The 24915-nt window shown below is 38.3% G+C and overlaps 1 protein-coding gene across 1 annotated transcript; it reads right to left on the bottom strand.

The window, feature by feature from the left end:
* Positions 1–787: 787 nt before the first annotated feature.
* Positions 788–24610, bottom strand: LOC135480528 (rhomboid-related protein 2-like). The gene is made up of 10 exons (XM_064760381.1): positions 24378–24610; positions 14466–14489; positions 10917–11072; positions 10207–10362; positions 6249–6403; positions 5764–5876; positions 4429–4529; positions 4090–4183; positions 2723–2818; positions 788–2273 (listed from the first exon to the last, which is right to left on the bottom strand). The coding sequence occupies exons 1-10, from the start codon at positions 24462–24464 to the stop codon at positions 2104–2106; spliced, it is 1152 nt and encodes a 383-aa protein (XP_064616451.1). The 5' UTR covers positions 24465–24610; the 3' UTR covers positions 788–2103.
* Positions 24611–24915: the final 305 nt, after the last annotated feature.

Below are 24915 nucleotides of genomic sequence, written 5' to 3'. Positions count from 1 at the left end.
GATAATGGGGACTTCCATGAATAACTGAAAGAGAGCTATCTGCAGGGCTGCTAGGAAACACAGTAACCCTGTGAGGAAAAGCCAGTTTGACAGAAGCAATGATAAAGGTTTGTGCTACCTAACATTAAACATGATTGCCTGCTTCCACACTATTAAAAGGCTTATCTACGTATATACACAATTTGCTCAGAACAAACAGAGATGCATTTTCTGAGAACGTGTTAGTGAGAATGTCTGTGACACTGCAAGACACCCGTAAAATGTGACAAATTTGACAAGTGTGACAAGGATGGCTGGCCACCGTGCTGACCATGTCAGATATCGAGTTACTGAGGTGGTCACTTTGGATCACCTGCACTGATAACACCAGTCTCATGACAAAGATTCAATATTCCATACAACACGTTCTGCCTAAAGTTAAAACTTGCTCAGTTTGAGGAATAATATGAAGTTCCAGTTGGAGTATATTTCTCTCATTTTTCCCCAATTTAATAATTAAAATGTTTGAATACCAAACATCCAAAAATAAGCAAATAAATCAAATTTAGAATTCTGACTTGTACAAGTGACTTGTACATGAGTGGCATTGTGGAAATGACCCCGGGAACAACACTGGATTTATCTGTTAGGTGACACAATAGGGCCCCCAGAGTAGTGAAGAATGAATGACCAAATCATGTCGCCAAACAACCAGTACCCTTCCCAAAGGCCTTTCAATGGGAATTTCTGACAAAATCTCAACATTAGAGTTTCACACGGCAAATATAAGGCCCAACCATATACCATATAATGCCAGTGCTTGCACAAGTGTGGGAATATTTAGCTAATCTGTGATATATCAATCCCAAGCAATGAATACACAGGACATGTTCAGCATTGTAATGCTAAGCTGGTCTCCACGGATCACTAGGATTCTAGTTTACATGTGTATACTAGTGGACTGGGTAAACACACTGATGTGGTGCTCATGCATATGAAATATCACAGACAAAAATGCTTACGTGATGACTCGGGTAGATGACAAAGAAAACACAGCACATAGTAATAGTCCCTTATTTTGAAAGAAGAGAATAGAATCTTATAAATATATAAGTGACTCACCCACAAATAAAAAAATACAGCAAAAATTTCAGGGATTCACAAGAAGTTATTTGATCTATGACCAGCTTCCATTTAAGTCAATTTGTTCTTTTGTTGCAGAAAGCATATATGAGAAAGATGGGAGTTTGATGACAGTATTTACACATGCAAATTTGAGAAAAATCTCATTCTTGTGCCATTAAAGTTCACTGTAAGAAAAAAAGTCACAGCAGGGAAAAGGTCACAGTATAAACTTTGTACAAAACCTTTCAATCGCGGATTGCAGCTTTCGGCAACAGTTTCACTTTTGTCAGACACAACTTGAGGTTCACACACGTTTGTCCAGATGGATTCAAAGATAACCACTAATCTTTCTGATTTAGCTTGGAGGTAGGTTCCTTTAAAATGAATTCCCAGTGAAAAGAAATGAAGTTTCCCATTAAGTTATAGCGATATATCCTTGCTGGTATCACAAAGAATTTGATTCCTGTCAATCACAACTTTAGAGATGGCCTACACAGCACACACAATAGTATAAATCCAAACACTGACAACCTGTGTTTTCCAGCTGGGCCAAGTAGACCCCACACTGGCATTATCACAGCTTGTGCACACACTTGAAAGAAGTCAGCAGAGATAAAAAAAACATGAAGATGAGTCACAGGCAACAGAGAGGCCATTCCATCAGTGGGTAGCCCTTGTAGATGAGAAGTGCATGGAAGTTTCAAAATGTAGGCTGTCCAGTTGTCACAGACAACAGTAATAAAGCCCTTCCACCACTGGGTAGACCTAGGACATGAATACTGTATGAAAGTTTCAAAATGGAGTCCGTCTGGTTGTCACAGGCAACAGTGAGGCCATTTTGTCAGTCGGCAGCCCTTGTACATGTAGGTGAGAACTGCATGAAAGTTTCAAAATTCAGACTGCCCGGTTGCCTAGGGCAACAGGGAGACTAGTCTGTGAGTGGGTAGCTCTTGCGGATGAGAACTGTGTGAAAGTTTCAAAATGGTGACAGTTCAGTTGTCAAGGGCAACAGGGAGACCAGTCTGTAAGTGGGTAGCCCTTGTACAGTCCATTGAAGAGAACAGCCACAAGCACGCCAGCCAGGTATATCGCCAAGGTAACCCAGCCCAATGTTTTCTCCCACGGTAGTTCATTGATGTTCCTCAGGACTGGTACTCCCAAGAGTAAGCCTGAATATGCAAATAAATAGAGAGATGTTTAGTTACCAATTCTGATGTAACTGGATGCTTCAAACTTTAAAATTAAAAGAGGATCAACATGAGGATCAACAGTGATCAATACTGATCAACAGGTCCAGGCATACTGGTTTCTTTCACCCATGCATTTATTAATCTGACTGCCTTCTTGGAAGTGAAATACATGTATTCATCTAAGAAACACATCAATATTACTTGATAATCTAACATTTAAACAAGTATTTGTTTCTTAACTGGTAAGCCCTATTCAAGACATTAACATTTTACATTCTGTTGCAGGATGTTCTCTTTGGTTTACAAGTTATGACATGTGGAACTAGCATGATGAAGGAAGGCAACAACACCAACCAAAATAACCAGACTTTCATACAGAATTCATACAAACTTCAGTATTTGGTGGATTAAGTTTTCAAGCCCTTTACCTGCCATTAATCCACCGATGTGAGCCGAGATCCCAATCCTGTGTTCAATCTCCTCAAAGTATCTCCTGTAGATGGCCATGCCTGTGTCAGCCCCGGCTGAGAACATAAGGTGGAATGTACATGTGGTGGTGGAACAACGATCAGAACTGCTTACACATTTGCTACAAACTGACCATATCTGTTTACAAATTTGTAAATTAAATGTGACTCAATTCAAATTTGTTTAAAAAAGCTATTTACTTATCTGTCTGTATGGGCCTTCGTGGCTCAGTTGGTTAGCACACTAGCACAGCGTAATGACCCAGGAGTCTCTCACCAGTGCGGTTGCTGTGAATTCACGTCCAGCTCATGCTGGCTTCCTTTCCGGCCATAAGTGGGAAGGTCTGTCAACAACCTGCAGATGGTCGTGGGTTTCCCCCAGGCTCTGCCCGGTTTCTTCCCACCATAATGCTGGCCACCGTGGTATAAGTGAAATATATAAGTAAAACACCAATCAAATAAATAAATAAATATCTGTCTGAATGTTTTTCAATGTCATACTAAAGAATTTTTCACCGATATGCTGCAGCCATGGAGGAATCCAAAGTGCGAAGGGTGAACCACTGACCTTTGGCAAGTTACTGACAAACTTTCCCCAATATTTGAAAGATGTTGTATTCAACAGATGCGTGTATTAGAATGTCTAACTGGCAACATGAGCTTTATCCACTATTTGCACTATTTTTATCCAATTAAAGCTCTCTGAACAATGAGAGCAGGGGAAATCATACACAAATTCATGTTCCATACTTGCCTACACATTATTGAAGTCTGACTCCTATTTAACTGGCCCAAACTGGTTACCACTGGTTACAAAATGGCCATATTTGGTTACAATGTGGCCAAACCTAATGTTACGAACTGAATCTACCGTCTTTGTTGAACCAAAAACAGTCACAATTTTTTTTTACACCAATACAATGGGGTACACATGGAAAAAAAATCTTTTAAATCAACAAACAGCAATGCCCTTTACATACTTGAGTAACAATACCAGCTATAATTATTCATGCTCACCTGTTTTGGTGTTGAAATTACTGGTATTCTTATTAAAGCAGGTGAGTACAGCGTAAAACATCAATCAAATAAATAAATCAAAGCAGGCAGAGGGTACTGCAGCTTTAGGTGTTGTAAGATTTGTTTCCCTTTGTATAGAGCTTGAGAACCTCATTGGGAATGTCACAACCGGTTTATACAAACTCACCCAAAGTCACAGCAGGTTTATACAAACTCACCCAAAGTCACAGCAGGTTTATACAAACTCACCCAAGGTCACAGCAGGTTTATACAAACTCACCCAATGTCACAGCAGGTTTATACAAACTCACCCAAGGACACAAAGATGATGAGACGGACTGGAGCACTTAGCAGCATGCGGCAAAAATTTCCATCCCAACACTTGTAATTCATCTCCTTCCAGTTCTGTCAAGAAAAGTAAAAAAACTTTATATCTGATTTTTTGATATATTAAATCAATTTACTTCAAAACTTCTACGTCGTTCAAAAATCATTAAAGGTAACTGGCGTTAAAGACGTAAAAATATATTGTATTTAATAAAAGAAAACCAAAAGCAATATCATCACAAGAAATTTTTTATCAAGTAATCTACATGTATCCAACTTTTTAAATAAAGAATGGCACATTAAACCTGATAATGTTAACTCACTGTTATGACTGCAGCAATGTGTGCACCAATCAGGGCGTAGCAACCACCACTAGCCCCAGCCAGTGCAATACCTGGATCTGTCACGGAATGGGCCAGAGAACCTGAGAATGAGGTGGAAACATCACAGATACAATCATTTATGTCTTCATCTCATTGGTGTTTAACAGCTTGTATGCGAGAATACATCACTTATACGATGGCGGTCAGAATGATGGTGGAAGGAAAGTGTGCAGACGGAAACGCATGGTCATATGCAGGTTGCAAGAAAACCCTCCCACATATGACCATAGGGGAAACCAGTATAAACTGGGCTTCAACCCAAAGCCTGATGAGAGGCTCCTGTGTCATTGTGCTGCGCTAGCAAGCTAACCACTAGGCCAGGCTCCAGATGAAGCCTTTAGTACAGCAGATGTTTATTCAAATGTTCACATTAAGAACAAAGAAACCCCCAACAGATAAAACACCAGGATTCTACACATTACACTTTACCTGCAAAAACTCCCAGGAGATTGAACACCAGGATTCTCCACATTGCTCTTTACCTGCCAAAACCCCAAGCAGAAAGATCGCCAGGATTCCCCACATTGCCCTTTTCCTGCCAAAACTCTCAGCAGATAGATCACCAGGATTCTCCTTATTGCACATTACCTGTCAAAACTCCCTGCAGATAGATCACCAGGATTCTCCACATTGCACTTTACCTGTCAAAACTCCCTGCAGATAGATCACCAGGATTCTCCACATGCACTTTACCTGCCAAAACCTACAGCAGATGGGTCACCAGGATTCTCCACATTGCACTTTACCTGCCAAAACTCCCTGCAGATAGATCACCAGGATTCTCCACATTGCACTTTACCTGCCAAAACTCCCTGCAGATAGATCACCAGGATTCTCCACATTGCACTTTTCCTGCCAAAACTCTCAACAGATAGATCACCAGGATTCTCCATATTGCACTTTACATGCCAAAACACCCAACGGACACATCACCAGGATTCTCCACATTGCACATTACCTGCCAAAACCTCCAGCAGACGGATCACCAGTATTCTCCACCTTGCACATTACCTGCCAAAACTCCCTGCAGATAGATCACCAGGATTCTCCACATGCACTTTACCTGCCAAAATTTTCAGCAGATAGATCACCAGGATTCTCCATATTGAACTTTACCTGACACAACACCCAGCAGACATATCACCAGGATTCCCCACATTGCACTTTTCCTGCTAAAACTCTCAGCAGATAGATCACCAGGATTCTCCACACTGCACTTTACCTGCCAAAGCACCCAACGGACAGATCACCAGGATTCTCCATATTGCACATTACCTGCCAAAACCCCCAGCAGATAAATCACCAGGATTCTCCACCATTTGTGTACCATTTCCAGAGGCAGGCCCAGTAACAGCTGGAAGATTAGGTTGAACAAAATGTGCAGGTAGCTGAAACAACAAAAATTGATGAGCAATTGATTTCAATTCAAAACAGTGAAGTAATGACTGAGGTAAAAGTTAGAGTATATACCCTATTTTGTTTGCAGTTTTCTCCACAAAAACTCCCCATTTTTTAAAGGGCACTAATTTAACCCACAAATCTTCCTGAATTACCCTTGGTGTATGACCATGTAGGTGAAGAACACCCAGGTCTGGATTTGAACCTCTAACCTCCTGGCTTACCATTGGTGAATGAACATCTAGGTGAAGAACACCCAGGACTGGATTTAAACCTCTAACCTCCTGACTTACCCTTGGTGAATGAAAATTTAAGTGAGGAACACCCAGGCCTGGAGTTGAACCTCTTACCTCCTGACTTACCCTTGGTGTATGAACATGTAGGTGATGAACCTCCAGGCCTCATAGCGTCGACGTGGTTTGTAGATGAGGGGACTGTACATGGGGACACCACTCGTGGCTGTCACAGGGTCCCCTTTCTCTGCCAACTCCCCTGCGTATACCACAAACACGATGATCTGGAAATAACAGAAAAAATGTTAGTTTTTAATATACATGTGTTTATTTACCTTATTGCTGTTTAGTGAGATATACACCCGAAAACAAGGAGAGCAAGTGGCCAGATATACATCTAGAGAAAACTGGTTAGAGCCCGTTTGTTATCTGACTAAGGTCGCTGGTTCAACACCCTGAGTTGCCTCAGCCAACAGGGGAGTTTTGAGTTGGAACTCTTTTGTTTCCAAAGGAAAAACAGTCCTACTATATCATGTGACTAGTGAAAAATGTTAGGCAGGCTTTGTTGACATTAATTTACTGCGAGATCACCCTTATCCAGAGGCACAAATAACACCTCTTTCATTTACGAACTTCTGAAGTTTGAAAATGTTCAGATTCTTAATTTTCTCCATCATTCGTCTACTGTAAATTACTTTACATGATATGTTTTCAGATGCCCATTTTATAGTGAATGGTCTCTATAAAATTTTTGCTTAACATTTATCACAGGTCACATGACTCCAATAACTTTTTCTACCTTCATCGATAAAAGAGTTTGAACTCCCCTATTTCAGAACTAGAATCTCTGCCATCTACCAATCTGATATTTTCAGCTATTGGCTGATTGGGAGCTGTGGCTTTTCTGATCATCAAAGGGATAATACCTGTTTGCCTAAACGTCTAAGGGTCAGCCACCTTCTACTTATGTGGTTGGCCTGTTGGTCAAGTGGTCTAGATGGCCCACAATCACCTGTATTGTTGTTGTTGCCCAATTCTGATGTCACCAAGGCCCAGGCAAAATTCCACCCTAGAATGTCAACTGTCCCTTTAAAATGATGATAATACACTAATGCAATACCTCAGAGTCAATAATTTGTCTGTTTGAGTGTTTTTTACTCAAATTACACAAAAACTTGGCTCGTTTTAAATTTGTGTTTGAGTAATTTGTCTTATAAATTTCATGTATTCTGAAGCTCTCTTCCAATCAAAACATTCCTCCCTTTACTCTGTAATGGACTATCTTATCTCCCAAGACAAGGCACTTTGTTCATCGTATCAGATTGAACCATTGCGAGGAGAATGAGGGAGGTAGGTGGGTAAATCTAGGTCAAATATTAGTAGCAAATATTTGCCTACCGCAACCACTTGAGATTTAATAAATATCACAAAATATTTAGTTAACCTACCTAAATCATGTAATAAAAGGCCAAGGTAATATTAATGATCACAGCAAACTGGCCATTCCGGAATAATCTGAAACTTTTAATTTATGACGTGCTCCTGATATTACAGAACGTAAAACGCAAATGGGGTTGCCAGTTATTGTGCTGCCATAAACTGCAAGCCATGAAGCACACACTGAGTACACAAAGATATGAAGAGGCCTATAAAAGACAGCTGGGCTAGGATGCAAAATCTTTGTTGGATACGTTGGAAGAAATTCTCTGGAAGATTACTTGTGTAATGCCAACTCATACATCTGACTCTGCTATTTCAACATTAAATACTAGGTCAGAGGTGATAAGGGATTTGTGACAGCACCCACTGACTTTTTATTTGTAAAACTCGCATTAGAATTCATCCATTTGACTTCATTTCCCATATAAATTTCACCCAATTTTGGTATGTAAAATGCACTTTCAGCAGTGCAGTAAGGCCTTATAATGCTAATTCTAATGCCAACACTTACTTTCTTTCGATAAGAAATTAATCAAACTTCACATAAAACTTTTAACTGGCCATTTTTGATGGATGAATCAATAAGAATCAAATAAAATGTGACACATGAAAAGTGCTAAACTTTAGGTGAAATGCAGTCTTCTGTTCATTCCGAAATTCTTTCAAAAAAATGGTATTGACAAGTTTCGGTGGTCTTTCTCCTGTAGCTTCGGTTTTCTTTCATTTTAAAAGTAGAACATGTTATAATCTGAATTTACATTAAGGGGTCAGTGGTTGATAATGGAAATAGTCCATCCCAGGATAAAACTAATCTGGCTTTCTCTCCAGCTGTATGTGGGAAGGTCTACCAGCAACCTGTGGATGGTCAAGGGTTTTCCCCAGGCTTGCTGGGTGTCCTCCCACCATAATGCTGGTCAATGTCTTGTAGTGAAATATTTTTGAGTATGGGGTAAAACACCAAATAAATAAATAAATAAATGTAATCTCCACTGGTCACACATCTATGTTTCATACAATAGTTCAAATTTACAGACTTGTCCATCTCACATCGTGTCAATACACAGGTACTCTCCTAGAGTAATTTTTCCTTTGACACATGCCATTGGTTGATTATGCTTTCGTTTGAAATTTGTAAGTAAAAAATGGTGATGAAGTTTCCGTTCTTGATCTCACGCAGCATATGATGTTATTTAAACATTGCTTGTAACAACAATGTAGTCACTGGTGTTTAATTATCTATACCTCATTCTCATGCAAAATGATGATGTTTGAACAATAAAAATTTGCATGAATCAAACAGGTTTACAAGCTTGATCTGAGGTTCCACAAAGAAAACCTGCAAACAAAATATTATAGAAATCTGACAAACTCTCAAACAGTTATTTTGTGAATGCCAAACTATGACCAATGGATGGACAGACAGACACAGATTAATATCCCCTCACTTGCTGAAGCCTGGGACAATCAGTCATCATGATGTGATCACCACAGTGAGGTGACTGAAATTACCTCAGCAATACTGGTGAGCAGCATGTGACAATTAGTCATCATGATGTGATCACCATAGTGAGGTGACTGAAATTACCTCAGCAATACTGATGAGCAGCCTGGGACAATCAGTCATCATGATGTGATCACCACAGTGAGGTGACTGAAATTACCTCAGCAATACTGATGAGCAGCCTGGGACAATCAGTCATCATGATGTGATCACCACAGTGAGGTGACTGAAATTACCTCAGCAATACCAAGGAGCAGCCTGGGACAATCAGTCATCATGATGTGATCACCACAGTGAGGTGACTGAAATTACCTCAGCAATACCGAGGAGCAGTCTGGGACAATCAGTCATCATGATGTGATCACCACAGTGAGGTGGCTGAAATTACCTCAGCAATACTGATGAGCAGCCTGGGACAATCAGTCATCATGATGTGATCACCACAGTGCAGTGACTGAAATTACCTCAGCAATACTGATGAGCAGTCTGGGACAATCAGTCATCATGATGTGATCACCACAGTGCAGTGACTGAAATTACCTCAACAATATTGATGAGCAGTCTGGGACAATCAGTCATCATGATGTGATCACCACAGTGCAGTGACTGAAATTATCTCAGCAATACCGATGAGCAGTCTAAGACAATCCGTCATCATGATGTGATCACCACACTGCAGTGACTGAAATTACCTCAGCAATGCCGAGGAGCAGCCTGGGACAATCAGTCATGATGTGATCACCACACTGCAGTGACTGAAATTACCTCAGCAATACTGATGAGCAGTCTGGGACAATCAGTCATCATGATGTGATCACCACAGTGAGGTGACTGAAATTACCTCAGCAATACTGATGAGCAGTCTGGGACAATCAGTCATCATGATGTGATCACCACAGTGCAGTGACTGAAATTACTTTCAGCAATATTGATGAGCAGCCTGGGACAATCAGTCATCATGATGTGATCACCACAGTGAGGTGACTGAAATTACCTCAGCAATACCGAGGAGAAGCCTGGGACAATCAGTCATCATGATGTGATCACCACAGTGAGGTGACTGAAATTACCTCAGCAATGCCGAGGAGCAGCCTGGGACAATCAGTCATCATGATGTGATCACCACAGTGCAGTGACTGAAATTACCTCAGCAATACTGATGAGCAGCATGAACAATGGTGGGGGACAGCAAGTGTAGTTGGCCAGGAAGTCTTGTCGCATTCGTAACGGCACAATGTTTTCTATAGCCACGCCGATGGTCTTACTGAGGGCGGACCTTTCACTCTCGCTTGCCCTGGCCATCTGAAACACAAATGCTTTGTTCTTCAGGGTTTTTTTATTCATCAAACTGAATTAAGCTTCACTGTTTCAACAACAGTTTAATTGTTCACTGCATAAAAATCCAATTCATTTACACTCTCCAAAAACCTTTGTATTAAAATAAGACCTAGAAGGAATTACATGCTGTAATAAATGAAAAAAAAAGAAAGCAATAAAAAAAATATGACAATTATCAAATATATCAAACATATCAAGGTTATTATATGACTTCCTTTATCTAAAGTATACATGGTCAATCTTTTTACAGTACAGACATAATAAACCTTACACTTAATGTGATATTTCTATATTAAGGAAGTCTTATTACCATGTTAATAATAGGTGAAGGAGTTCACCTTACCATATCAAAGGAACTGATCTTACCATGTTAAGGAAATGGTCTTTCCACATTAAGGAACTGATGTTACCATGTCAAGGAACTGATCTTACCTCATTAAGGAACCAGTCTTACACATTCAGGAACTAATCTTACCATTTAAGGAACTAATCTTAACATGTTAACAAACTGATCTTACCATGTTAAGGAATTCATCAAAGTTAAGGAACATGTCAGAGTCTCTGTCTGCCCTTTGAAGCAGCTCATCAAAGCGGTCCTGTGGAATACTTGATGACAATCCACGACGACCGATCTCGTCACGAATCTCTCCGATTGGAACACCTCGCCGGCCATGCTGGAAAGGTCAGTTTAAGTCAACATAAATGGTGTGAGCAAATAGAATTTAGCACCATTCTAAGTGCTAGGCCTAAAAGATGTCCCAAAAAAAATTATTTTCATTTATATTCCATAATTTTGCTTCACCATGAAAAATGTAGGATAAAACAGGACAAAATGCTTTGACTGTACTAGGCCTTCCAAAAATTCTTTGTTGGGTATAACCTGACCTGAGGAGACTAATTAGGCCAACAAAATATTGGCACTTCAATTAAAGACACTAAACAAAAACCAAAAACAAACTTCTATCAAAATCCCAGTAAAAAGTTTTTTGAAGGGTCGGTCAGGTTAGAGCCAATGAACATATTCGCATTGAAATATATACATACATATTACATATTTATAATGAGGGCCTTAGCTAGTGAAGACCCTACCAAAAGATTTCTGTTTCAAACATGGAGACAAATGTTTAAGCACACGGAATTGGTTGTGGCAATAAAATTTATTATGTTATCGGACATACATGTCTTCCTCACTAGGGAAATTAAGTTCTCTGACAGGCAGCTAGTTTATTCTGGTTACAGGTGCAAATAGGGGATACTATGTACACTGTACACAGGGCACAACCAGGCTTTAGGGTAAAGGGCTTTGGTCTACTGAAAGCAACACTCTGTTCAAAGCAGAAAAAAAGAGTCATAGTACCCTAAATGACCTAAAATTTCACTCAATTTCACACAAAAATGCATTTTTAGAGGCAAATAAAAGTCACAAAATATTATTTTCGATGGTGAAACTTATAATTTTATAGTAGAATACCATCCTATGTTCCAAGCAAACCTCAAATCACCTTTCTAAAATGAATAGAACTCTCAAAAGCAGGATGAATGGGCAAGTTTATTTATTTTATTTGATTGGTGTTTTACGCCGTACTCAAGAATATTTTACAATGGCGGCCAACATTATAGTGGGAGGAAACCGGGCACAGCCCGAGGGAAACCCACGACCATCCGCAGGTTGCTGGCAGACCTTCCCACTTACGGCCGGAGAGGAAGCCAGCATGAGCTGGACTTGAACTCACAGCGACCGCATTGGTGAGAGGCTCCTGGGTCATTACCCTGCCCTAGTGCGCTAACCAACTGAGCCAGGGAGGCCCAATGGGCAAGTTAGTCATGGGGAAAAAAAAAAATGTGGTCATTCATATGCGTAATTCTACTAATGGCTTACTCTATTGATTGTTTCTTTCACTTTGGGCATTGTTAAGTTGTTACACAGCTTTCATCCATTGTTGCGGCAATGATGTCATCGTTGGACTCCTGCCTTGTTGGAATGTGAACACATGTAAAGTGTTTGTATTGTTATCACCACTGTGAGTGAGTGAGTGAGTGAGTGAGTGCTTAGGGTTTAACGTCGTACTCAACAATTTTTCAGTCATATGGCGATGAAGGAATCCTTAGGGTGTATGTAATGTGCCTCCTTGTAACAGGATGGATTTCCACCGCTCTTTTATCTAGTGCTGCTTCACTGAGACACCTTACCGAAGGCAAGTAAGCCGCCTGCCCGAGCCATTATACTGATAAGGGTCAACCAGTCATTGCACTATCCCCGTCATATCACCATTGTGAACAGGTCAACAAACAGCCAGTTCATTTTTATCCGGAGGTCACAATGATTCTATACATTAACAAATAACTGAATATTACAGTTGGGGTCGAGTGTGAGATTGTTACTGGAATCCTGCATCTAGACTTGACAAAAGGTCCTTTGCTGGTCACTCTGGCTGGCCAATTTAACAAGTTTTCTCACAAGATGGCGTGAGTACATTTGACTCCTGCTCACCAGTTCAAATCCTGAAGTTCATACATGCATATCTGGCTGCACAATCTACATAAGCCTGGGCCCACTTTCACAAAGCTTCATAAATCAATTTTTTCATATCTTTGCTCATAAATCCCTATGCCTTTATGATGGTATAAACTATAGACAAGGTTATAAAAAAGTTATCAAAAATATGAATAAGATGTTTGATGATGTGGTTCAATGAGTTCTGAGAATTGAGCAGTCTGTACCTGTATGTATGCTTGGGATTTTTTGTTGTACTGAGAGTTATGCTGATTTTCTCATGATGGGGTGTGGGTGATGGGGCAGGGGATAGGGATTTTCCTCCTCAGTATTAAAACCTGACTGCCTTAAATCTTACATACTCTGTCTACCACAATTTTATTTTGTGTTTTAGCAGACTTAGGGGTGAACCAAGACTATAAAATCCAAAAATGGAAAAAACATAAAATTGAAAGTCCACCGTTTGTCCCATCTTAATGGGTTTTTTTTTCCTTGTTTACCTTGTTTTTCAAGGCTTTTTGGTCATATAAGTGTCTTCACAGGGCACAACAGCTGGGAAAGTCCACAATTCCCACAAATTATGTGATATTTCACTTCTATCTTTATACCTTCCTCTGACATTGAAAAAAAAATTTAAATTGGAGTGGCTTTAGTAGCACAGAAAACTACAGTCAACTAGGTATGTTTGTGATTTTGATACAGAGTTAATCCTTATTCTTGGACATGTTGGGATAACTTTAACAAATCAAAATTATTAGTCACTATATAAAGGCATGCTTATGTTCTGTACTCCAAGACTAAACATATGGGTGTGACCCAAGCAAACCCTTCTGAGCTTCTCTTTGTAGGGTGACTGCAGAAGGCGGGCACTATCAACATGATCAAACCCAGGCATTTTCTTCTGTTTATCTGAGATAAACAAAGATCACAAACTGCAGACAGATTAGAAAGCAGTACCAAATACCAAATATCAAATAGCGACCCTGATAAGACTGGGCTATAACCCTAAACATGACCTGTATAGTAGGACTATATGTGTAGTACTCATAACGTAGTACAGGTAAAAATATCCCCCCAAGGCACATCAAATACATTTAGGATACTAACAGGCTTAAGTTCAGTCCATATTTCTTAGCTGACAGAGAAAGGACAGTATACATGAGCTCGTTTTTCTGTAGTAAATAATGTTTGTAACCGCACTCTGCTTTAAAACATACTTTTTTGACTGATTTATTTATTTGATTGGTGCACTTCATATACAATGTCGGCCAGCATTATGGCGGGAGGAAACCAGGTGAAAACCCACAACGCACGAGAAGAAGAAGGCACGAGCTGATATTTTTATTTGTTTTCAGGAGTGGAGGTGGGGGGTGGGGGGGCTTGGGTGCTTGGGGCGTGAGGAGACAACAATTAAATTTAGATGATATTCGTTAATAAAGTTAATCAATTCTGAACTTCTACATGTACATGTAGTGAGTGCATTGTGGAATGACACATAGTTTAAATTTCATTACACAATTATTTCCTCAATCAAATTCTTTTTTAAATAATAAGTCAACAGTTTTCCACTTACCTCATTGAAGTATTGTTTGAACTCCTGTACACAGGTAATATTCCCAGCCACATCAAAGATGGCAGGTGAACATGAAAGGAGAAAAAAATATATATGAAGTTGGTTTGCAAAATGGTTTGGATCATAAAGTTAAGACGTAGGGTTTAAAATTCTCTGACTTTAATAATACAGTCCATATTTGCTGCACCAGACATAGTCTTAAAATAGGCCTAATCTTACAAGTATCATAACCTACCCTAAATAACCATAAATTTTGTCCATGACTAACTTGCTCATCTTTCCTGATTCTGAGAGTTCTACTGAGTTTAGACAGGTGTATTGAGGTTTGCTTGAAACATGGGATGATCAATATTCTACTTGAAAAGTTGTAAGTTTCAGCACCAAAAATAACAATTTGTGACATTTATTTGCCTGTAAAAATGCATGTTTATGGGTCAAATTTTGGGCCATTTAGGGTATATAAAATGAGTGGAATTTATAACAAAAACTATAATCCTTACAAATCTCTGAAACATACACCTACATGTACTGAGTTCACATGCATGCATGTCCTAACCATCCTTCACACTTAAATGCACTTTCCATACACAGACAACTATGTATGGTTATACTTGGGCATATTTTGAGGTGTAGATAGTTCTTTGTGCATATATGTTAAGTCATGCATGAACTATTTCTTAAATTAACACTGTGTTTATAATTCAATTTCCAGGCATAGAATCCAAAAAAAAGGCAATTGCAGAAACTGATCAGCAAAAAAATACTTACATGTAAGTACAAATTTTTGCTATTGTACAAAAAATAAATACTGATTAAAAGAGCAAGCATTTGCACATAGATACCTACACATTTGGTTCTAAATTATTTTATCCCACATGTCACCTTTGATTTCTATTGTATAATGACAACAGTAATTTTACATACAAATACAAGCAGTTTGTATACAAGCAGAGGCAACATGTCTTTGAAAGAATGAAATAAATGAAGTTATAAAATTGAGCATCAAGCAGGTAACACCTCATATAGAAATATGAAAAAAAAAATGAATCAGAATGGGTGAGAATTTTAACTGTGTTTTATCTCATGTTATCTTATTTGTTAAATAATTCTTGTTAAATAATCTTATTTATTTATTTGTTTACTCTCGAATTTAAGGCGGCTAGTATTCATGAATTTCAAGCCTACAGTTGAATTATGTTCACACACTTAAAAAGTATTTAATACTTTAAAACTGAATCTAAAATTGACTTCACATTTCAAGGTGAAATTTGAGTCACTTTATAATATCTACTGTAATAAGGAATCTGAGTTCAAACTGAACATGGACATTTTAAGAGTTGAGACGTTTAGTGAATTTATGGTAAATCCTGACTGCAACAGGATATCCCTCACTTAATTAGCATAGGAACTAGAAATCATTCTCTGTAAAGAGAAGGCCCGAAAAAAATTTAGGACAGAGTGCTCACAACAATATGGCTTAAACATTAATACTGTCAATGTGGCATTAAACCCCTCCTACCATCCAGTGATTCATTCTACTTATTTATTTGATTGCTGTTTGATGCTATAAACATTTTGCTTATACAATGACAACCAGCATTATAGTGGGAGGACACCATGTAGAGCCTAGGAAAAGCCCACAACCATTCGCAGGTTGCTGACAGACCTTCTCACGTACGGCCAACGAAGAAGCCAGCATGAGCTTGATTAATTCATTCCACGTAGCCAACGACATGTACAATAGCACGTGGATAACAGTTACCGTTACAACTTACTATGTAAAATTTATATACATGCACCAAATACTACACCTCAGCAAGGAAAACTTGTTTACTGTACATGATGTCAAGTGTGGACTCTTGGAGGCTTGCCATGTGCACAACAAAACTGTTAAGACGATTACTGACCACGTGATCGTGCACCACGACCCCACAGGTCAGTCCTTGTTACATCACTATAATCATGTGTACTGTAGAACCTCCAAATGCTCAAGAGGGAGCCTTTTTTAAAGAGGGCATTGCGTCAACAAGTTTCCAATCTAAAGCTAAAAAATGCAAAAACTTTAATTCTCTTTAAAGACAAATAGTTCATGTTAAGATAATCATTGCATTTAAACCACTCACTCCAAAGACACTGACACCATGACTGCGATTAAAGCACTCACTGTAACGACACTGACACCATGGCTGCAATTAAAGCACTCACTCCAATGACACTGACACCATGACTGCGATTAAAGCACTCACTTCAACAACACTGATGCCATGGCTGCAATTAAAGCACTCACTTCAACGACACTGACACCATGACTGCGATTAAAGCACTCATTCCAACTACACTGACACCATGGCTGCAATTAAAGCACTCACTACAACAACACTGACACCATGGCTGCAATTAAAGCACTCACTTCAATGACACTGACACCATGACTGCGATTAAAGCACGCACTTCAATGACACTGACACCATGACTGTGATTAAAGCACTCACTTCAACGACACTGACACCATGACTGCGATTAAAGCACTCATTCCAACTACACTGACACCATGGCTGCAATTAAAGCACTCACTACAACAACACTGACACCATGGCTGCAATTAAAGCACTCACTTCAATGACACTGACACCATGACTGCGATTAAAGCACGCACTTCAATGACACTGACACCATGACTGTGATTAAAGCACTCACTCCAATGACACAGACACCATGGCGGCAATTAAAGCACTCACTTCAACAACACTGACACCATGGCTGCAATTAAAGCACCCACTTCAACAACACTGACACCATGACTGCAATTAAAGCACTCACTTCAATGACACTGACACCATGACTGCGATTAAAGCACGCACTTCAACCACTCTGACACCATGACTGCATTTAAAGCACTCACTTCAACGACACTGACACCATGACTGCGATTAAAGCACTCACTCCAATGACACTGACACCATGGCTGCAATTAAAGCACTCACTTCAACAACACTGACACCATGGCTGCAATTAAAGCACTCATTCCAACGACACTGACACCATGACTGCAATTAAAGCACTCATTCCAACGACACTGACACCATGACTGCAATTAAAGCACTCATTCCAACGACACTGACACCATGGCTGCAATTAAAGCACTCACTCCAATGACACTGACACCATGGCTGCAATTAAAGCACTCACTCCAGTCACACTGACACCATGGCTGCAATTAAAGCACTCACTCCAATGACACTGACACCATGACTGCGATTAAACACTGACTCCAATGACACTGACGGCCACCAGCATTATGGTGGGAGGAAACCAGGCAGAGCCCAGAGGAGACACACGACCATCCCCGGCATGGCTGGAGAGGAATCCAGCATGAGCTGGATTTGAACTCACAGCGACCTCATTGGTGAGAGGCTCCTGGATTATCCATGTACATGTATAAAGGGCCTTGACATAGAGATCAATAATAAGCTACAAATGAACTGTTCCTGATTGTCACAAATGAATTCAATTCATTACAGAAACTCTGAAATGTTTCAAGAAATATTATATAATCCATTTTGCTAAACATTTCATACTGAAGAAACACTTTTTATGGTTCATTTAAACGTCATTGTACATGTAAACTAAGGTTAACACAAATTTGCAATGATTGTTCTCCATTTTTAATAAGCTCTTTGTTAAGTGAATGGCCCTTGTTTAAAGACAGGATGTCAAGTAATTCAGAAACCTGCGGATGTTTGTGGGTTTCCGTTGTGGTCTGCTCGGTTTTCTCTCACCATAATGCTGCCAGCCGTTGTGTAAGTGAAATATTCTTGAGTGCATCATAAAACACCAATCAAATAAATATACAATTCTGACAAAAGCTGAAAAATGTGCAAAATCTGAGTAAACAGCTAGGTTATGTTAAAAAGACAGAATTTCAAAAAAAACCCCCAAAACTGACAGATCAAACAACCAACAGAAAGACAGCAAGACTTATATAGGAGCTTGTTACAGCTAAAAATACAGCTGATTCTTGCCTGCTTGCACACATCAAATACAACCACTGTAGCTGGCATGAATATCAAATGTTGTAATGAAAGACATAGATATGTTGTCCTCATTTCTGTGCCGTGAAAATCTATACTGTGACACTGACTAGTACAGTCAACTTAATTCTACCTTTCTTACTTCAATTCCAGAATTACCAGGTTGGTGAGGCACTCTAAAAAAATAACTCAAAACAAACTGTCTTCCTACCTCAGTGAACAATGTTTTGTGGTAACATTTGTGTGCTATATATATATTTTTATGGAAATTTAAGCCTCTATGTGACCACCTGAAAACAACACTTTATACACTGTGTAATGTAGTTCAGTCAGGTGTATGGGGGTTGGTAATGACCCGAATTGAAATGTAAACTATGATGTTCGTACAGATGTAGAGAGCTGTGTGATTTGTATACATGTACATATAGGTTCTTACTGGTACCAGGACAATGTTTAGACATATTTGCTTCACAGTGAATCTCCTAATTTTCCTGGGACACATTTAATATCAAGCAGTAAGCTGACTTAAATTAGAACGTTTGACTGCAATATAAATGGGTTAATCTATTTATATAGGTACTGTGTTGGACTTAGAGTCAGGAAAGTGCATTTTTAGACGCAAATTTTTTCATCCTGAACCACGACAGTATATTTTGCACTCTGAAATTTATTTCCTTTTTTATAAGATCACATTCAGACATACATATTGTTTGAACTTACTCTATGCCTCAGTGGGCTGTCTCTCGAAGGGCTCGTAACACTATGCCGGCCGTAAATACCCAGGTGGCATATGCCGTCCGTATGTGACGTCATGGCGATTTGGCGTAACGTTACAACCCCTTTGAGAAACAGCCTCCAGCTGCTTATAACGTTAGTGTAATAATTAGGGGAACTATGGTAATAATGCCCTGCTGCCAGATCCTGTCCCTCACAACAGACATATTTGACCTGGACTTGATCAAGATAGTCTCTTACCATATATCAGTTCTACATGGAAAAAATCAACCCACAGATTTTACAACCAAATTCAGGATTTGCCAGTAGTTAGTGTTCCTTAACATACTCTAATTCTTCAACCTTTTCAACCCCCTCAATATTCTGAAACATTCTGAGAGAACTAGGGAGTGTAGAGAAATAATCTGCACAGTTTTGTGAAGCTTGCATCTTTAATGACACAAACATATCATTTTTAGGATAATTTTCATAATAACCGTATGCATAAATTTCACTGAAAAATGTGCTTGCGAGGTTGAAAAGGTAGAGGATTTAAAGGAAGTATTAAAGCAAACATGAAGGCAGCCACTAAAGCTGAATTAATTACTGTATTTCACCTAAAATTTGGCCTGTAATAATTCACTATCAGCAGCACATTAAGGTGTCAAAATGATATTTTTCATGTCAAGTTTTCCTGATAAGAAATAAATCAAATTCAATAATAAAAAAAAACTCTTTAAGTTGTACATGTACAAGGTGAATGAACCAATCAGAATCAAGTGTGTCCCGTGAATAATGCTAAAATAGTAGTATTCCAGAAATTTTCTAAAAATATTAAAAAAATTCCACACCACTTATCAACAAAATAAACAGCAAACAATAGTCAGTGCCTAGCCACACATTTGGCCATGCCGTTTTGCCCTGTTATAGCTATCTAGAGTGACGTCACAAAACCTAGGAGCTCTCCTGTACCATAGGTATTAAACAATGTGACAATGAGAAAATACAAACAAACACCTGATACACAACCAAAGAGTATCAGGTCAGTTTCGTGTTCAAAGGAACGATATTTCTTTTAGTTTGGCGCTCGGAGAGGGCGATGTTCGTGAACACAAGCGCTGTGTAAGCATTTGGCCTAGCTGGCTGTACTGACTAAAGGAACTTACTGTACATAGCAGGACCTTCTGATTAATAATGGACCCTTTCATTCATATAATTGGAAGACATTTTCGTAATAAATCTGACTTTGCTAAGGAAAAATAATGCAAAGTCACAATATTTTTGTTCAGGCAATGACTCTCCGGGCGCGGTTCCCTTGCCAGCTCACCCTGGCAAGCTAACCCTGGCAAGTTACTGCAGCATCCTGCCAACGTGTACGAAGTGTGACATAGGCAGCCGTTCTCAGGTCCCTGCTCATAAATGTGTGGTTCAAAATGCACCACATTGACAATCAAGAGTTAATTTTTGATGTGACAGTCAGTTATCACATGACGCTTTAAGCGCCAGTGATTGGCCAAGTTCATCAAAGCTTCTACAACATGGCTGTTTGGAGTGAATTGTATGACATTGCCATATCCCTAAAGCTGAACTTCATCTTCTCAGCTTTCAAAACTTTACAGAATGTTTTACATATTTTTCTGTGATAACTATGTCCTGTATAATTTTTCCCATGTATATTAGTGGCAGACTTTATGTTCACTTTAAGAAAGTTCACATTTTTTGAGCTTCTCTCAAATAGAATTTTTTACATTCTTGAGTACTTTTTGTATGTAACTTATTTTGTATATTTTAACATACATCAGCACTGTAGAAATTATACTATATGGTGACTATATGCTTTAATTCTTCAACCTGTATTCACATGTTTGCAAGGTGTTTATTCAAGCATAATCTGAAGGCATTATTCTGTGTAGACTAATAAAACGATACTTTTTGTGAAGCCCTGGAATTGCCAATGTGTCATACAACAACTGTACGTGCATACAACAACTGTATGTGCATACAACAATTGTGTGTCATACAACCATTGTAAGTGCATACAACAACTGTACATGCATACAACAATTGTGTGTCATACAACCATTGTAAGTGCATACAACAATTGTATGTGCATTCAACATTTGTGTGTCATACAACAATTGTAAGTGCATACAACAACTGTACGTGCTTACAAACATTTGTGCGTCATACAAATGTTTTATGTGCATACGACATTTGTGCATCGAACAATTGTAAGTGCATACAACCATGTTGTATGTTTGTACAAACATCGTAAAAACACCAGATGTGTATTCAGCCAATAATTGTTTTTCATATTATAATGTACAACATTTGTATGTTGAGACAACATTTTAGTGCCCATTAATAGATTTATTTCATTACAAAAAAAATGCATTTATAGGCATCTATCTTACATACGTCTTATATATGCCACATAATTTACTGAATTTTAAATACTAAAGCAATACATAAAATTAACAATCTGCACTAGGGGCTGTCCCATGTCAAGCGGTACAAACGTGAATAAGTGAAAAATTGTTGAGCTGCAAACACAATATAAAACTATAAAGTATTATCTTACAATCTATATAAATATTTCTATATAAACACCCCACCTAATATTATACATGTAAGAACCTATATGTATCCTGGTGAGGTCTGACATTTGTAAGGATGGGAGTTTTTTTTAAGGGCCAAAAAATATATATACTGGTACAACAGGATCTTGCTAAAACCTTTTCCTCTTTAGATGTGACAAAAGCTAATGTATTATGGTATACTTGTAAACTGAAATATAGTCTCAAGCCGGATTATGGATGTGCTGGTTTAGAAGTAGGGGTGACACTTTTGAGTGGGCCTTTCAAGTGAACTTTGAGCATATTTTTTGTTAAAAACAATCATATTTGGTCAAGTTTGTAAAAAAAATAGACAATATAGTTTCACCCCGTAGAAAAAAGAAATCATTACCATACACACACAACTGGAAATTACTTGAAATACTTTCACTTATTTTTTAAATCTTTCTCTGATAGAATTTGAATGAAAATCCATTTAAATATTTGATTTCTAATGTGTGCTTTTTATAAGGAACTTATCTATATGTATTTCTGACATCGGTAATTTCATTGGAAATGTTTTATAACATTTACATTTGACGATCGAGTAATATTTTTGTGAAATGCAACAATGTAATGAGCATTATTGTAATTTACATTACATAAACAAGCATTATGTAATGTGCAATAGCAAATACATGTATATACAGAGCTGAGCTAACTTAATACAAGCATGATTTAAAGGGGGAGGAAGAGAAAAAGGTTGCGATGTCACGTGGTTCCTCTAAAACACTTACTAAATACCCCATAACACCCACCTTAGATTATAATATTTGAATACAATCAATTTTGCTCAAGTAAAGGTTAAAAACAGGGAACATATTTGAGATATATAACTTTCAGTGGTGTGTCATATCACAGGTGGCTTTGTTTTCTCTGGTCTTTTCCTTAAAAAAAAAAAGGACATGACTAATTTCTAAATGGCAGCCGGCTATGACTCAACCATGAATCCATTTAAGTTTCCTAGAGTTCTTCACAGACTGAAAGCTTCACAGACTCTGAATGAACACTTTATATAGTTTCCTTATGTGTTTATTGTAGACTTTCTGTATTGAATCGAGCATTCGCAATACTCTACATAGCTTTCAGCTTGTGTGTATGTTATTTCAAAGTTTTACCCAGGTACATGCTATAAACCTATAGACCATATATACTTATTATTATTTTTTTTTTTGGTCTGTCCAGTTTTCTCGGCCCCAAAGGTGAATAAATTTGTGTATGGCGTAAAACAACAAACAAATCATATTCTTTACAAGAAGAGTACATCATGACGTTTAATGCAGTTTTTCACCTGAACAGGTGTATATGCACCTCCACATGTAAGACAGACAACTGTTCCTGTTCTATATCTATGTGATAACGCAGCCCTCATAGTATAAGTTATACAGAGTAAGTGACATCAGCCACTAGGATATGTCCCCTGACACATACACACTGAGAGTGACAGTACAGCGATTTAAAAGGCACACAGAACCTATACCAGCCAGCTAATTGTTTAAGTAATTAAGCATGCTTTGCTATACCCATAATGATAGGTAAACATTGTGCAGTGTAAAATTAGTTGCTCATCATAAAATATTTTGTGACTCAACCATAGCCACATGTCAGCAATATAATTAACATATTATAAGCTTAGATTACATATCAGCTAGAAATGATAACTAAATTGCAGTCATGAGCTATACTTTTGATCATATCTCTAAATGCATGTGTTGTATGGTGCCTTACATTTCCTTATGTATGCTGGACAATGGCAACAATAAAACTGAGTAAAACATATAGTTTATATATTTTTCTTGCATGGGTGCATTTGTTTTGCTTGTGCATAAAACTTTATTATTGTGAAACATAACTGCAAAATCCTATCATAAATATATAAAATTGTATTACAAAGTTGGAATGTACAGGACACTGTTGTCGGATTAGTTTTTCCCTGTAGACCTCACTGGTCATTGTTAAAAAATTAAATATATCTAAGATGTATAATTGGGATTATAAAAGTTCTAATATATTTAATATATATACACATTTTAATTTATAATAATATGTACTAAAGAAAACCCCAGTGACTTATGTGATATATATATATTCTAAACAACAATTTGAATACATAACTGACCACAAATGTTACAGACTTGTGAAAACTGAAACATATGTAACGTACTAACGAACGTAAATAACATCGAAAGCTGGGTTACAATCTTTTCTCAAAGGATATACACTGTGCAGAAAATGTTGCTAAAATGTTATCAATGTTTCCAATGTCACCGCACTATTGTTTATGTCACGATTCAACAGAGTACAAAACGTGACAAGTTGACCATAAATGTAGTATTTTTACTCCAGTAAAACAAAACAGTACCGCGGTTAAAAAAAAAAAAACAGCCAGAAATTCCTTGATAGCACGCTCCAGCCGGGAAGACGCGAAGTCTTCCACTCGGAATGGCGGGGCGCATATTTTTTGCCTAAAAATAAACAAACTTGTAACGGTAAACACTAACATGAGGGATCTTGGTGTGTACGAAAATACGCGTACAAGAATATATACCCACCTTTTCGAGGTCCCTGCGTACTATGGCAGAATTGGTGCGTTGAAGTTCCACATCTTCACCGTATTTTGACGACTGGTTTTGCCCCATTTTTTCCCGTTTACCAGCCGGTTTTTCGCTTTCCGCTTGATCGATAAATGACGGATAAGTTCGGAAATATCGAAATCTAGTCGCAAAACAGTAGTGAATTCCGATAAAATCCCCTCATGAACACACCGTCAAAACTCCACGTTTTCCTCCCCACAGCTGTCGGTGAGAAAAACTGGAATGAAACCAAAAGCTTCTACTCTTGTGCAGTTCACTAGCTTCGAGTTGGTAAGCTAATAGTTACAAGCGATCAGATAGAGGCTCTAGACGAGGGGTGGTCTTCTCAACGAGAGTGGGAATAGTCCAACGTGTCAAGGGTTAAAAATACCTACGAAATCAACATAAATACACTGTATACACGTATACTACAGTATATGTACTGTAGTCATTTGGGACGGTTTTCGTCAGCGGATATCTTACATGGAATGCCAACTATCCAAGAAAAAATGGAAAC

Source organism: Liolophura sinensis, chromosome 13 (genome assembly GCF_032854445.1).
Source record: "Liolophura sinensis isolate JHLJ2023 chromosome 13, CUHK_Ljap_v2, whole genome shotgun sequence".
In the NCBI taxonomy this organism is placed as follows: Eukaryota; Metazoa; Mollusca; class Polyplacophora; order Chitonida; family Chitonidae; genus Liolophura; species Liolophura sinensis.
The sequence above is the reverse complement of the archived record's forward strand: the minus strand, read 5'-3'. Positions and strand labels throughout refer to the sequence as shown.